Consider the following 13582-nt stretch of genomic DNA (forward strand, 5'->3'; position numbering starts at 1 on the left):
ACAGGAGTTTTGAAGCTTTGGGGTAGATCAGCATTGTGTTATAGGTTTGTGGGTAGGGAACGTCCTGAAAAATGATACCAGCAATGCGGTGCATTCTGGGACAGCAACAACTAAGGGATCTTAATGAAATGTCAAGGTGCGGTGATGCAGAGTGCCTTAAATGAGTCAACCACTAACTTCATTCATTATCATGTGCGCTAACTCACTGTAGCCACACTGCTAGCATATTATCCCAATAAAAAATGAGAATATTATCACAATACGTTTCATCCATTTAAATAATAAAGCTGTGGTCATTTTTACAAGAAATCTGCCTATAGAGCTCCACTGATATGCAGAAAGATCCATCCCCCTGTGGAATGCTGGAGACAGGGGTAACAGAGCGATGTGTCTGTCGTTTAGTTCATCAGACCCCCCGGGATTTACCCAAAAGCACATTTCCTCCATGTGGTACCTGATGCAGGGGGAATGTTCCCCTAACCTGCTTGCCATTCTTCAGGCTGTTACATGAGATTTAATCAACACCTGGGCCATGCTGGAAACAGCCGGTTTGAACTGCTCAGGGGACCACGGACTTTGGGAAGTGATTGTGGATCCAACTACCACCGAGCAGAAGCTCAGTCTGGGTATATAGACAGGACTGAGAGTGCTACAAGAACCACCAGTCAGACAGAGCCTCGCGGATCGGACCATATGTCCATGTGGCCAGAAGGTACAGCAGTTTGATTCAAAAGGCTGGAGTCACCATGGGCTCAGATCCCAGTCAGAGTCAATCATTGTATGTAGCTCTTTGTGTTGAGCATGGCTCAAATGCAAAATGCTCGTCTAAATTACAAATCAAATGGACCTCTGTCTGCATCCCATTACCTGGCTGAGCTACGGCATCCCATAAATCTTTATAATGGGATTTATTCAGTGGGAGCACAGAGAAACACAGAGAAACACAGAGAAACACAGGCACAATATGACAAGGCAGTCACTAGGGTAGCCACTCGTCTGGATTTTGTCCAGACACTCTGGTTCTCCAGCCCTCTGTCCAGTCTGCTGTAGGGTGTCCTCCTTTTAGCCCCCTCGCCCTCCTTTCTCCCTCCCCCCTACCCGCCTCCCTGTCAACAACTAATGCCACTCTCTTCCACCCCGAGTCACACAAGACACGTGAAACACCCGCATACACATACTACAAAAGCCAGGAATGACTATGCTTTCAAGTATTTTTTATGCTGTTCTGTTGAGATAACAAGATAATTATCTCTATAGATATACTGTCCATGGCTTTCGCAGTATGCGTGTGATATAACCCCCTCCCCCCCCCCCCCCCCCCCCCCCACAATCAGCAGCTTTTCATGAGTCTAAAGCTTCCAAAAGCTTTTTCAACCTTACTCCTCCATTTTGGACAAAGGTGTCCTTTTTCAGATATAGCCCAATATTTTGGACACAGGTGTCCTCCTTTAACCGGTCAGGTTAAATTAGCAAAAAGCAGGTGAGGAGATCAGAGCATCACAAGCCGTGTTTCTACTGCCAATAATAGCCACCTCGTTGCCTTGCCTCTATTGGGGGTTTACGAGAGTCACAAGAGTAGAGCGAGGGCCATTTTTAAATTACACCAAGCAAAATGCTCAGTTTATCACTGTTTTTCAGATTCTAATGTGTTCCAGCAGCAAAAGTGGCAATAATTCCATTAGTGTCTATTTGCCCGCAGACCTAATTAAACAGAAAGTGTCACTTAACAGGTTTTCCCACATACTCACTGATGACAGCCCTAAATTCATTACAGACAGCAGAAAAGATTCCCTAATCTGTTTTGCGGCCTATCTGATTTTACCAATAGCGCTGCATGTTTGAGAAAGATTTCGCTCGAAAATCTGCCAGTGATTAAATGCACTCAGCAGCAAGGTAACACATGATTTCATGGAGGCCTGACCTGATCCCCAGAGAATTTTTTGTGTCTGTCAGTGGACAAGCCTGTGACAGTAACCACCATAGGGGATTCACCTCAGCCCATTATTAGGTTTTATACAACCCAGCAAATGTGGACTGTGGACTGTCAGGCAGGGAGCACAGCGGGAGCAAAAACCTGGACCGGCTGTGTGTCCCCAAGGACCGGATTGAGAAAAACTCTTACAGAAGATTCTGGTGCAACAGTGTAGATGGTGGATACTGTTAAACAAATAATGTTCTAGTGCAGCCGCGTAAATACATTAGCATTTAAATATTCTCCAAATTTCACTTCAACATCCATGGGTCATTGATTGAGAAGAGGCTTGTACTCCTGTCATAAAGTATATGGGGCTTCTAAGACTGAAAATATCAAGTGATAGGAAGCGCAGGGGTGCGTCAAGATGGATATCAGATGAAACAGGAGTGCAAGGTATGATCCGCAGTAAACACATGTCCTTAAGACCAGGAGGGTCAGGTGTGCGTGTGCGTTTTTAGCTAACCGCTCCCTTCCAGTGAGAATATGTGGGAAGTTTCTGCTTATGTTCTGATGTCAGGGCCCCACATTGTGCAGTTCAACCAAAATGAACGCCAGCCATCCCAGAGTCGATCGCCTGTTTTATTTCACCATACAGGATGTTGCAGGCTCCCAGCAAATGTCCAATGACTTGTACTCCAAACGTTCCTTGTGTCTCGGCTTCTTCTCACCTCCAGAGCCCAAATTTGCCATGACCCCTCAACCGCATTTGTGTTAATCCACACTTCTGTCAATATGCAGGTCTAAATATGATTGATATGAATATGATATACTGTACAGTTCGTGTGCATGACATTTGATGAAAACTGGAGGGGAATTTTCATTTTGAGAGTTCGGGAATATTTTAATAAGATTCCATTAATCTTGCAGCAATACAGGACCTGAACACATCGCATCGAAGCTGCCAGACCGGAGCAGAAATTCACCCTGGCTGATTTTACCACCTTTGTGTCCGGCAGAAGGCCTACCTGGCTGAGTTCATTGCAGTCATTTTATGGATTCCCTTATTATCATCAATTGGGAAGATCACTCTAACTGCACTTCATCTGACACTGTCCCCTATACGGCTGGTGTAATTGTATAACTGTCCAGAAACATCGCAAACTCATTTAACTCATTTATTCTGATTTCATTTAGTCTTATTTCACGACAGAATATCACGGAGTGAAAAATCGCCGCCATCTACAGGCCAACTATCAGAATTACAGGAACTTTAAAGCTTAAAAGATAATTTAACTCCACCTGTAACATTTGTCTTTTTTTACTCCTTGCCCATCAGAGATAGGCTGAAAATGCCCCGTCGTGCCGAATCCCTGATTTAATAAAGATGGACGAAGAAAGATATCCACATCAATCTTATAGGCAGAATAGTTGCTCTCCAGGTTTTTAATTATCTTTGAATTTCCGTTTGGGCGGCACTGTGATTAAGTGCTTAGTCTTGTAGGCTCTAAGCTCATCCTGACCCTGCACAGGATAAGTGGAAGATGGATGGAAATTTCTAGTTGCCTTTGAAATCTCAGGTGAAATCACCGAAATGAAAGCGAAATTGTCCCGTTTTGTGTTCATGTTTATAAGCTTTGTTTAGCTGTAGGGTTTGCTGGTGGTTAGTACTGTAATTAATTTTAACTTTAATTAAGGATAACGATCAGGAGCAGTTCTCACAGCCATTTACAAATTATAAAACTGGTTGTCAGCTGGCAAACAAACACAACTGAATGACAAGCATTTTGGATGGACTTCAGGAAAACTAAACAGTGGCTTTTCTTGCCTGAAAAACATGACTTCACGTAGACTGTCTATTTGTTAACCGATGGTAGTCAGACCGCAGTTTAGGTCAATATTAATATACTTGGACCTGCAGACTTCAGCGAGTGAGAATAAGGTTATGCTATCTTATCTTACAAGTGTCAAATAAATAATGTCACACCTATCCACGGTCTACCCCTGCGTTAAAAACGTTAAAGTTTAGCGAAACATACGCGGACATATCGGCGATACGTCACATAAACTCACCACTAGATGGCGGCATATCAGACGTTTATCCTTCAGTACTAACATTAGCAGCAGTCATTTGCACATAAACCGTGATTACTTGTGTGCACGTGTTTTAAAATTTAATCAAATGCAAGTTTAATCAAATAATCAGTAACATTCTTTTATCTGCCACAGGTCACTCATATTCTAGACAATACTGCCTTCTCTGTAATCCACCTGGACTACACGGTAGCGGCCACTTCACACTTCACAGTCTCTTGACAAATTCTTGGATGCCTGTTACGTCAACTGACTCTGTACCATGTGCAATACAAATACCGAGCTTAATTTTCAGTTATTCTACGCATAAGGTGTCATTTTCTTGCTGCAAATATACCATAATTAAAAATGTGAAAGACTGAGTAGTAATACGACAAGAACATATAGCGGTGTAACACAAAGAGCCTGTCTCGTGGCAACGGTGGGACACACAGTGGTCACGTGAGCGCTGCCGGGGAGACGCTACGTTCCTACAGCTCCCAGGTCACAAAAAGCTATTTACGGCCGGCAGGGAACGCCTGATCCAGTATCAGCGGCGGGTTTCTGTTGGCACAAGGGCAGCCGCTGCCTTTTGATGTGCAATAAAAACCTCGGGATCGCCGAGGTTCAAAGCCTTTCCTGGCCGGCTCGCCGGGCCTCAGTGCGCACCGGCTTTGAAGAGGGGCGGGCGGTGCCCAGAAACGGGATCCCACCAGGTGAAGGTTTAACTGAGCACTGCGGATTCTATCATCGCTGCTGAGTGCGTGGTATATGCGCACTCGTTCACGTGCGCATGCACACACACAACCTTCACCCACTTCCAGCAGCAGAACATGAAAAAAAACCCAGTTAATAACTCTGTGGCAGAAATAAAACTGTAAAATGCACGCTTTCCTGGGTGAGCAGAGTACTCTTGGTCACGCGTGCTACCCAAGACACAGTGGAGTGGCTCTCTGTGAAAGTGAGAACAGCATCCCTCTCATGCACAAAGATGATCGGGGAGGTTCACAATAGGTGCTTAGAGAAAAAGACAAATTACACCATGGACTAGGGGAAGCAAGATTACACGAGAGCTCCCCCTGTAGGTCAATTGACACACAGTAGGCAGTAGTGCCATCACAGTGAGATGGACCCCACAGAAAGCAAGGTCCTCCCTCACTTTCTGGAAAGAGACATCATCATGGTTCTCTATCTGATGAGATCTTATGAGAGAAATCAGTGGGTGGGATTGTGTGGCTGATCTAGCTCCTCATTGGCCAGACAATGATTGGCAGCACGTGATATTCATGTTGTGTGATTCCCGACTCCATCCACATCAATGTTGTATTCATACGGGACAAACCTACAGTATGCACAAACCGACCATGCTTCTGCGGACTAACACGATGCAACAAGCGCTGTCCACTACAATAAAGACATCTAAACTTCAGAGTGAGGTGGCAAGTTAATGGGAGGTTTTGCCTGGGTCAACCCATGTGGTAACCAACAGGAACACACCGGGTTCTGATTACCAGTGCCATTCATCATGTGGCTGCTGGGACCAGATTTCTCCACAGGGTGGCAACTAACTAACCAGCCAACCAACCATCAAGCCCATTCATAAATGCGTGGATGTGATTTGCTAGACCCTCCTGAAGTGCACACCTGTAATGTCTAATGCCTCAAACATCATATATGACAATTCTGGATTTTTATTGTGTTTAATCCAACTTTGTGAAAGATTAGGGGTAGAGATGACGAACTCGATCGGGACCTCAGAGTGTCACAGGATACTCCGTCAGAGGCAATATAGGACTGCTGCACATATCAGGATCATCAGAAACTCAGAGCACCTCAAATACAAGCTTAAGCCATTAGCTCAAAACTACAAGGGCCTGGATGTACAGGTTCAAGGACCTGGAACCTCATGCAGAGCCACTCTGGGCGGGTCCACGTCCCTCCAGAAGAAGCCATAAGAGTGGGGGGTCATGGCAACCCCCTACCCTCCTGGCCAAAGAGTTAAGCCCTTTTCCACGAGTCACTGCCCTGCAGAGTTCAGTCCTTCACTTGGCCAATCCACAAATCAAGAGGGTGGTGAAAAAGTGGGAGTCGGGAACTCCAGCCTGCAGGTGCAAAGTCTCCATGCAGAACACAGCTAGATGTGTGTAAAGAGCTCAGATCCTTTACCTCTAACCCCCCCATATAATCAGCTCTGGAAAGGCCTTAACTGGCCCTGGCACACTGTTCATCGTCCACCTCTGAGCTGCTTCACGGACGCCCATATAAGGTCTGGAAACGCAGTTATGATCTTTGCTGTGCATGTGACGGCTTCCGAAAGCTCTGGGTTGAGCACAGTGTGCGGCATGCCCGTCAGACTGCGTTGCTGTCCCCTCTTTCAACGTGGTTGGCTGCAGCCCCCCCGGAGCCAGCCGGTGTCTCCATGTTGAGCTTCTCAGCTGCTTCCGTTCCTTCTTCCCGTTTCCTGACCTTCCTGCGATAGAGTTTTGGTCGACTGTGAAAGACACAAAGGGTGGCAGCTGTTAGACCCGTATATGCACAGCTGGGGGCCCTGTAAATGCACAGCAGTGGCACTCCTGAGCTTGGGGCCCAGTATATGCAGAGAGGTGCCGCTCTTTAGCCCCAGCTGCCACGACCGTGACAGTGATGTCAGAGTTGGCAGGTGATGGCCTCCTTGCCTCAATTCCCTACTCTGGTTTCAGCAAAACTGCGAATAAGGCAATTCATATGACACAGGCCCCGCCTGTGCCTACCGCGTGTCTGCCCCTCTGACTGTGCCCCCTCGGGCCTGACACGCGACCAGCTCCCCGCCCGTTCACTCACTGCGCACAGATGCAGACGATGGCGATGAGGATGATGAGGAGGATGAAGGCTGCGATGACACCGGCAAAAATAATCTGGTTCTTGTCGTCAATCTGCGAGCCGTAGAGGAGGTACTCACAGCGAATGCCGGTGAACCCAGGCTCACATCTGGGTGGGGGGGGGGGGGGAGGGGGGGTAATGTTGAAGTTGCAGAGAGGTACCTCAGTCGAAAGGAGGCAATATACTTCAAACGAAATCAACGGGATTGACGTTGTTTTAGTGATTCTATGAGCCATGATAACCACTAGTGGCTGTTAATAAACAGAGCAATTTCCATTTTAAAAGGGCTGTCATCTCCTTTATCAAAATGACTCACACACAGGGCACAATACATTCATGTGCCCTCTGGGTCTGCTACTGGAAAACACTCTGCGTTCTCTAGGGTCTCTGGCGAGATGTAGAAGGTGGTAGCATCGTTTTCCGTATGCGGCCGGACTGTTCTGATGTCTCTGATTTTGTTTTGTCCAGATGTCGTTTGAAGAACGCCGGCCACCTTAACACCTCTAGCTACCCCCTACTTCCATGAGATAATTACGCAGATTAAACCGTGCATTTCAGCTTGTGAGATGCTCAAGGCCTCAGAGGGGGTGCGGCACCCCATCTCACACCCACATGCAGCCCCCAGCCCCTCCAGACGGGACTCACTTGCAGGACGGCGACTTCTGCTCCACCACAAAGCGACACTGGCCATGAATGCAGAAGTGAAGATAATCCTTAGGGCATTTGGTGAAATGACCACCCCACCCGGGCGAAGCAGCCTGGTCTGTGGGGGGAAGAGAGGAGGCAGTAAGACATGGAAATATACATAAATGCCAAACAACAAAAAAAACACAGAGCATCTCTAAACACATCATCTAATCTTGGGAGACAGAGGGATTATCATGCGCTGTCAATCTATATTTCCTCCAATTGCCTTGGAAACACACACTGATTGACAGAATACTGTCGTCCCTCCCACTGTGACTCTGAAGCCTCACATCCACTCAGGCACACGGCATCATCATTTGCATATGCAAAATTGCCAAGTGGTCGAAACAAACGTCGGCAAATGTGACATGTGTGAATGATCCGGGTTTGGTCACCTCCAATTCACAATGCAGCTTAAAACACCAGCAGATGGAGAAAAATGCCCATGTCATTATAGCAACAAGGCAGCGTAATTCAGGACATTATATATCACAATGAAAAGATTTTATTTAAACTAGCTTCAGAGTCATTGGTCTGTGGAAACAGGTGTACTCTCAACGGCCATCATTTTCAGTGAGGTCCAAGCAAATAAACAGATGCAATCAACATTAAGCTAAGAGAATTTGCACCAGACCCTCCCAGGAGGCCCTTTCCCACCGCAGGAACTTTTTTCAGGAACCACATTCCACCGGAGGAACTCCGTATTGCAGGGTATAGAAGGTCCTGACCTGACCTTAGCAAAACAGTCACATCTGTGGGCCCTAGAGCAAGGCCCCTTAACCTCCAGCTCCATGAGCACCACTGCAGGTGGCTGCCCTTCGCTTCCAAGCTTGCTCTCACCAGAAGTGTGTCATGGAGAGCAAGATGAGGTAGGCAAAAAGAGAATTTCCCCCCCAGGGATCATTGAAGTGTCATTTCACGGCAAGTCACATACTGCGTATGATTGGTATGGTGAAAATTTGAATTTGTTATTTTTATTCTGTGGAAAACAAAAGATGGATCTGCAGGCCTCACTAAGAAATGAATCATAAACATGCTGCGGGTTGTATAAAACCGCATCGTGGACCAATACTTTGAGACCTCCAAGTAGAGTTAACATCTGTCCTGTATTTGATGGGACCATCCCATATTCCATCCATTTTCGGAAACCCCTTGTCCAAGTCAGGGTCACAGGGGTCCGGAGCCTATGGGAACAAGGTAGGGAACAACCTAGGATGGGGTGCCAACCCATCACAGGGCACGCACACACACACCTTTGGGCAATTTGGTATCTCCCATTAGCCTCAGTATGTTTTTGGACTGTGGGGGGAAACCAGAGGAAACCCCACGATGACATGGGGGGGACATGCAGACTCCACACACATGGAACCCTGGCAGAAACTCTGAGAGGTGTGAGGCATCAGTGCTAATCACTGCACCACCACGCCCCCCCTGGATCATCCCATATTATAAAATAAAATGCTGTGTTCCAACTTGAACCAATAGAGGACACCATGGACCATGCAATAGAACACCCCTCTCCCCCCTAACTAACACAACAACTTCCTCCATTGTTTTGGCGTGATCGCGTAATTTCGTTTGAAATCATGTGTGAAGTTTAACCTATGAGTTTATTTGTCTCCCGTGCTTATTTAGCATGAAGGTCCCATAAAGGTTCCTGTTGTGGGCTGGGGAAAGCGACACACTAAAGTGGTCGGGAGCTACAAAAGTTCCTGGTTCCTTTGGTGGGAATGGCCTGGGATCAGTCCAGTTTATGTGGCCACAGCCCTCAGACACGCAAAACCTCCATCCACCACTCTGCCCACATGGGCCGCCATGCCGGACTGGGAACTGCCAGGTAAAATCGCAGGGCGAGCAGATGAATGAGGACGCACAATGAGTGACGCGCTTGCTGACGCTCCTCGTGCATTTTAGGCTGCAAGATGCCAGAGCTGTTCATTCGTTAACCATCGTTAAGAGCCCAATTACTTTGCTCCTCTTCCCTTAAAACCACGACGGGGAATCTCATTCCGACTAGCCGCTGCAATACCTCTCTGCCGCCATACCTGTGCACTGGCTGTCGTTGCCATAGGGACTGCAAAGCACGCTGTCATTGGCTCGGGCGTCCGTGGCGTTCCACTTGGCCTGCGCGTGTTTGCGCAGGGCTCCAGCTAGAACAATAAAACAAAGAGGACCACGCTGAGACACGGCGTGCGGACAGGCCAACGATCTGCAGGGAGGCTGGGAATCAAAACACACCGTGGGGGCAGAAATCAGAGCACTGGTCAAAAGGTCCTTATTAGGGGTCCAGCGCTTCTGATTCTGTTTATCTGTTAGTAATCTGGGGGATTTACAGTCAGGAATCATCTACTTATACTGAGAGGTCAGCAGACTTATTGGATATGCACGTTGAGATGGTTTGTGGCAGACATGATCTCAAAAGTGCTTCGTGGATCACGTGGTTCTGTACACACACGCACCTTTCCTTAGGCTTGCATCTCCTTAAGTCCACATTTGCCCTCAACAACCCCGCAAACCGGAAAAATGGTTCTTAACCGCTGGATCCGCAAATTCGTGTTCATACCCCACGGACTCGGGCGCGGCTGCGAACCGCTATCCCAGACTCCCGATCCACACCAGCGCACAGCACACAGTTCAGCATGTCGTGCTAACTTAGCGCAATACTTCTCTCGGTATCTAGGGTGTGAGAAGTTTCAAGGAAGCTGAAATACTTTCAGTAACACTGTGTTAATTGCTCACGGTAGCAGTGCCCCACATGTGACACAAAAGGCCTTTTATGAGACGCGGCTATTTGATATTCATACAAATTACACACAGGTGTAAGCTGAATACTTTCGCCCTAAATTTAATATTTCTCAGGTGGCATCTCAGGTGGCCATGGAGGCTTTCCGGATCTAACAATTGGTGCGTGTGTCTCCACACCGCAATTGTCCGGTCCGTTTTGTCCACTCTCATATACAGTATATTAGTATTAAAATAACGTTAAAAACATGTGTCTCGTACTAAACAGTTCACATTCTCCCGTCGATTTTTCTGTACTAATAACCTTCTGTGTTAATAACTTTAATAAGCACACGTTAACAGTAACATTACAGTAACCACGCCACAAACTCTCAATCTTCAGCCGGATCTCTTTATACACTTTTAAAAATAGATTTGATGGCGGACAGGGAACACGGATCCTTCACTGCTTCTGTACGGACATAACGCAAAAGTTTCCACAAATTTGTCCGGCGGGGCTCGTGTTAAAAAATATTCTGAAATATGTACAGATTATTACCGCATAAACGAGCGATTCCTATCATACCATTACGTACATAAACATGCGCTGAAGTCGAGCTGCATTTTTACGTATATTACGTGTTTTTCCTTTACGTTCTTGCAGACGTAGTCCTACCTTACCCGTTCCTATAATAAGCAGCAGTCCCAAGGCAGCCGTCCTCTGCATGGCTTTCAGCTCCAGTTTCCTTCACTTGATCCTGCGGTCAACGAAAGGTGAACGGGCAACCGAACATGTTTACGCCGCCACATCAAAGCCTCTCCGGCTGCAGCAGCTCCGGCCAGCACGCTGGACGCCAGTCGCCGGACAGATTGCCGTCGGCTCGGGGGTTGGACGTGACGAGCCTCTGCACAGTGCTGGGCGGACCGAGCAGCCCTACCCACGGCGGCACTCATGGCCGTATCATTTACATTTCGGCAAGGAAATTTGTGCGACTGCTTTTGCTCATGTCGTACTTACAGTGTTTGTTTTTCGGTTGATAACTTGCGACTTATGGTATAAATCACACGTGGAGTAAAAAAATATCACAAGATGTCACAAGTAAACGCACCAAGAGCGGATGTACACTTTAAACTTCTGCTTATTGTATAGCCGTCACATATTGTATTTGTAGTATTTATATGCAGGGCCAATACTAGCCCATGTTGTCCCCTAGGCAAGCATCACCGCTGATATTTAGAAATTAATTTCTATACTAAATATACAGACTAAAAACACGATTAATCGAGATTTTTAAAAATAATAATTGGTATCAATATTATATGCTCATCTTGAAATGTTAGTCGTCTTCTTGTAGGCACTTGGACACTTCCGTGGTTTTTAAAGGGGTGGTCGGGGTGGCCAATGAACCGCTAGTTCTGTAGTTATTAGTCGATATACCAAAGTCCATGTGCAATACAAATAGGACTGATCACATTATATTAAGATGGGAAGACACGTTTTCCAAAGTAAATAAGAAGGCCTAGGTCAGTTATTGTACTCACTGAAAAAATAAATAAAAGCTGAACTGAGACTTAAGCCTGTCTGACCGGTCAGTCAAGTTTGATTTCATAGCTTGCTTGAGACTAAAACATTTTGGTTTCTTTTTTTAGCAACCACTGATGTATTATATTAGAGTGTTCTCAATTGTGCAAATTAAAACTTCTAAAAGCCTTTAAATAAAATCCGTGGCAGTATGTGGTCCAGCACTCTTCTGACACACACAACTAAGATCAGAATCAGTTTTGTTATCTCCAAGTACATTTGTGCGTAAAAGGAATACAGCATGGAATATCAGTGCAGTCACAAGAATGAAAAAAAAGAAAATAACCTAATTATAAAAGCATATATATGTAGGAAGGACAATAGATACAGCAGACAATGGAATCATCAAGAATACTGAGTGATAAACACAACAGGTTGTGCAAAAGAGCAATAAACACAAGACAAAAGAGAATGAAAAATAATGACCTTGTTGTACACAGCTTGAATAAAGAAATAAATACATAGGACACTTAAGACTGGATCAGATTCACCACATAAGAAGCATGTGTGTGACCAGAATAGCACCATCTAAACACAGTTTGCAACCTTCACACACACACACACACGCCGTTGGGGCTGTATGTAATCAGCGTGTCTCCATTTTAATCTGGTTTCACCAGCTTTCATATTCACCTGTAGGACAAGCGGGTACAGAAACGGAGGGACAGATAAGAAAGGTGATTTTCCCAGGATTCCCCGGCCTCACCCTGGAGCAGAGGGCCGTTAGATGTAACGTAGTAATTAGCTATGGGAACCTCTCTGAGATTCATTAATGAAATGGCAGGTCAGGGCTCAGCGAATGACACCCTGAGCCCTGCGTGGGGCAGGAATCAAACTGAAGAGGGCAGCATTCACTTTAGCACAAGTATCCAGGTCATGTGACACTAACACTACAGACGGTACCAGTCAGGTTTGGTCATGTGTGTTTTAACCGGCATGCACTCATCTACTCATTGCCAGTAAAGCTGCTGTGAGCGTTTGTTGACTTCATTCATTTGGACTATTTGGTGGTGTGCTACTTTTATAAATAAAAAAAAAAGTTGAAAAAAAGTTTGCACAAAATTTCACAAAAATTCTTTGCATCTGTGCTTATGTTTCTATCTGTTATTCCCTTAGTGTAGATTCTGTTTCCTTTTTTCCATCAGTGTCTTAGTTTTTCCCTTCCCAGTTGCCTGAGTTAATTCGTCTCACCTGTTGCCTGCACTTGTGTGTTTAAATGATTGCTTGTTGTCTTGCGACCTCCCCGAATGGATAATTGTCTGTCTCACTCCTGCTGTCTCCTTACTCAGTTCAGTTTTAGTATTTAAGTCCCTGCCTGAGTTCTCTCCCTTAGTGGTTCATTGTTTCGTATGTTTGATCCCGAAAATTACACGTTAGATGTATGTCCTGCTTATCTGCCCCGTTTTTGGTAATTAGTCTTTGTTCATCCCCATTTATTTTTTCCCCCCTCGTGGTCTTTTTATTTTGTATCGGTTTCTTGTGTTTTTCTGTTTGTTCAATAAATCCCCGTTTGTCCCGTGAGCCGCCAGTGGGTCGTCCGTGTCTGTTCCCCGCCTGCACGATGCCTCGTCCTCGCACTACACCCGCCCGGATTCATGACAAAAACAGATATTAATATTTCAGAGGTAAATACCGCTTACGACATATTAGCTGTGAAATGTTGACACGTCATTCTGGGTGTTGCCAGAATGCCAGAAGGAACGTGTCACCGAGACTCACACACAAGGTTTCAGTCTACGTCACTCACA

At 46.0% G+C, this 13582-nt stretch overlaps 1 protein-coding gene across 2 annotated transcripts; it reads right to left on the minus strand.

Moving 5' to 3' along the window:
* Window positions 1-5658: 5658 nt before the first annotated feature.
* btc (betacellulin, epidermal growth factor family member) lies at window positions 5659-11619 on the minus strand. Of its 2 annotated transcripts, none has more exons than XM_049020274.1 (5): window positions 10934-11619; window positions 9577-9681; window positions 7490-7607; window positions 6806-6952; window positions 5659-6476 (listed from the first exon to the last, which is right to left on the minus strand). In XM_049020274.1, exons 1-5 carry the CDS (start codon window positions 10977-10979, stop codon window positions 6335-6337), a joined length of 558 nt encoding a protein of 185 aa, XP_048876231.1. In that variant the 5' UTR covers window positions 10980-11619; the 3' UTR covers window positions 5659-6334. The 2 variants fall into 2 exon arrangements, with proteins under 2 accessions (XP_048876231.1, XP_048876232.1); XM_049020275.1 differs by having other exon boundaries at window positions 10849-10943.
* Between the last annotated feature and the right edge of the window lie 1963 nt (window positions 11620-13582).

Source organism: Brienomyrus brachyistius, chromosome 7 (genome assembly GCF_023856365.1).
Source record: "Brienomyrus brachyistius isolate T26 chromosome 7, BBRACH_0.4, whole genome shotgun sequence".
NCBI classification, from domain to species: domain Eukaryota; kingdom Metazoa; phylum Chordata; class Actinopteri; order Osteoglossiformes; family Mormyridae; genus Brienomyrus; species Brienomyrus brachyistius.

Coding starts and splice junctions, on each gene's coding strand:
- btc (XM_049020274.1), bottom strand. CDS start 10,979: ATGCAGAGGACGGCTGCCTTGGGACTGCTGCTTATTATAGGAACGG. Junction 7,608..9,576: donor CAACGACAGCCAGTGCACAG/GTATGGCGGCAG, acceptor TTCCCCCCACAG/ACCAGGCTGCTTCGCCCGGG. Junction 6,953..7,489: donor CAGAAGTCGCCGTCCTGCAA/GTGAGTCCCGTC, acceptor CCCCCCACCCAG/ATGTGAGCCTGGGTTCACCG.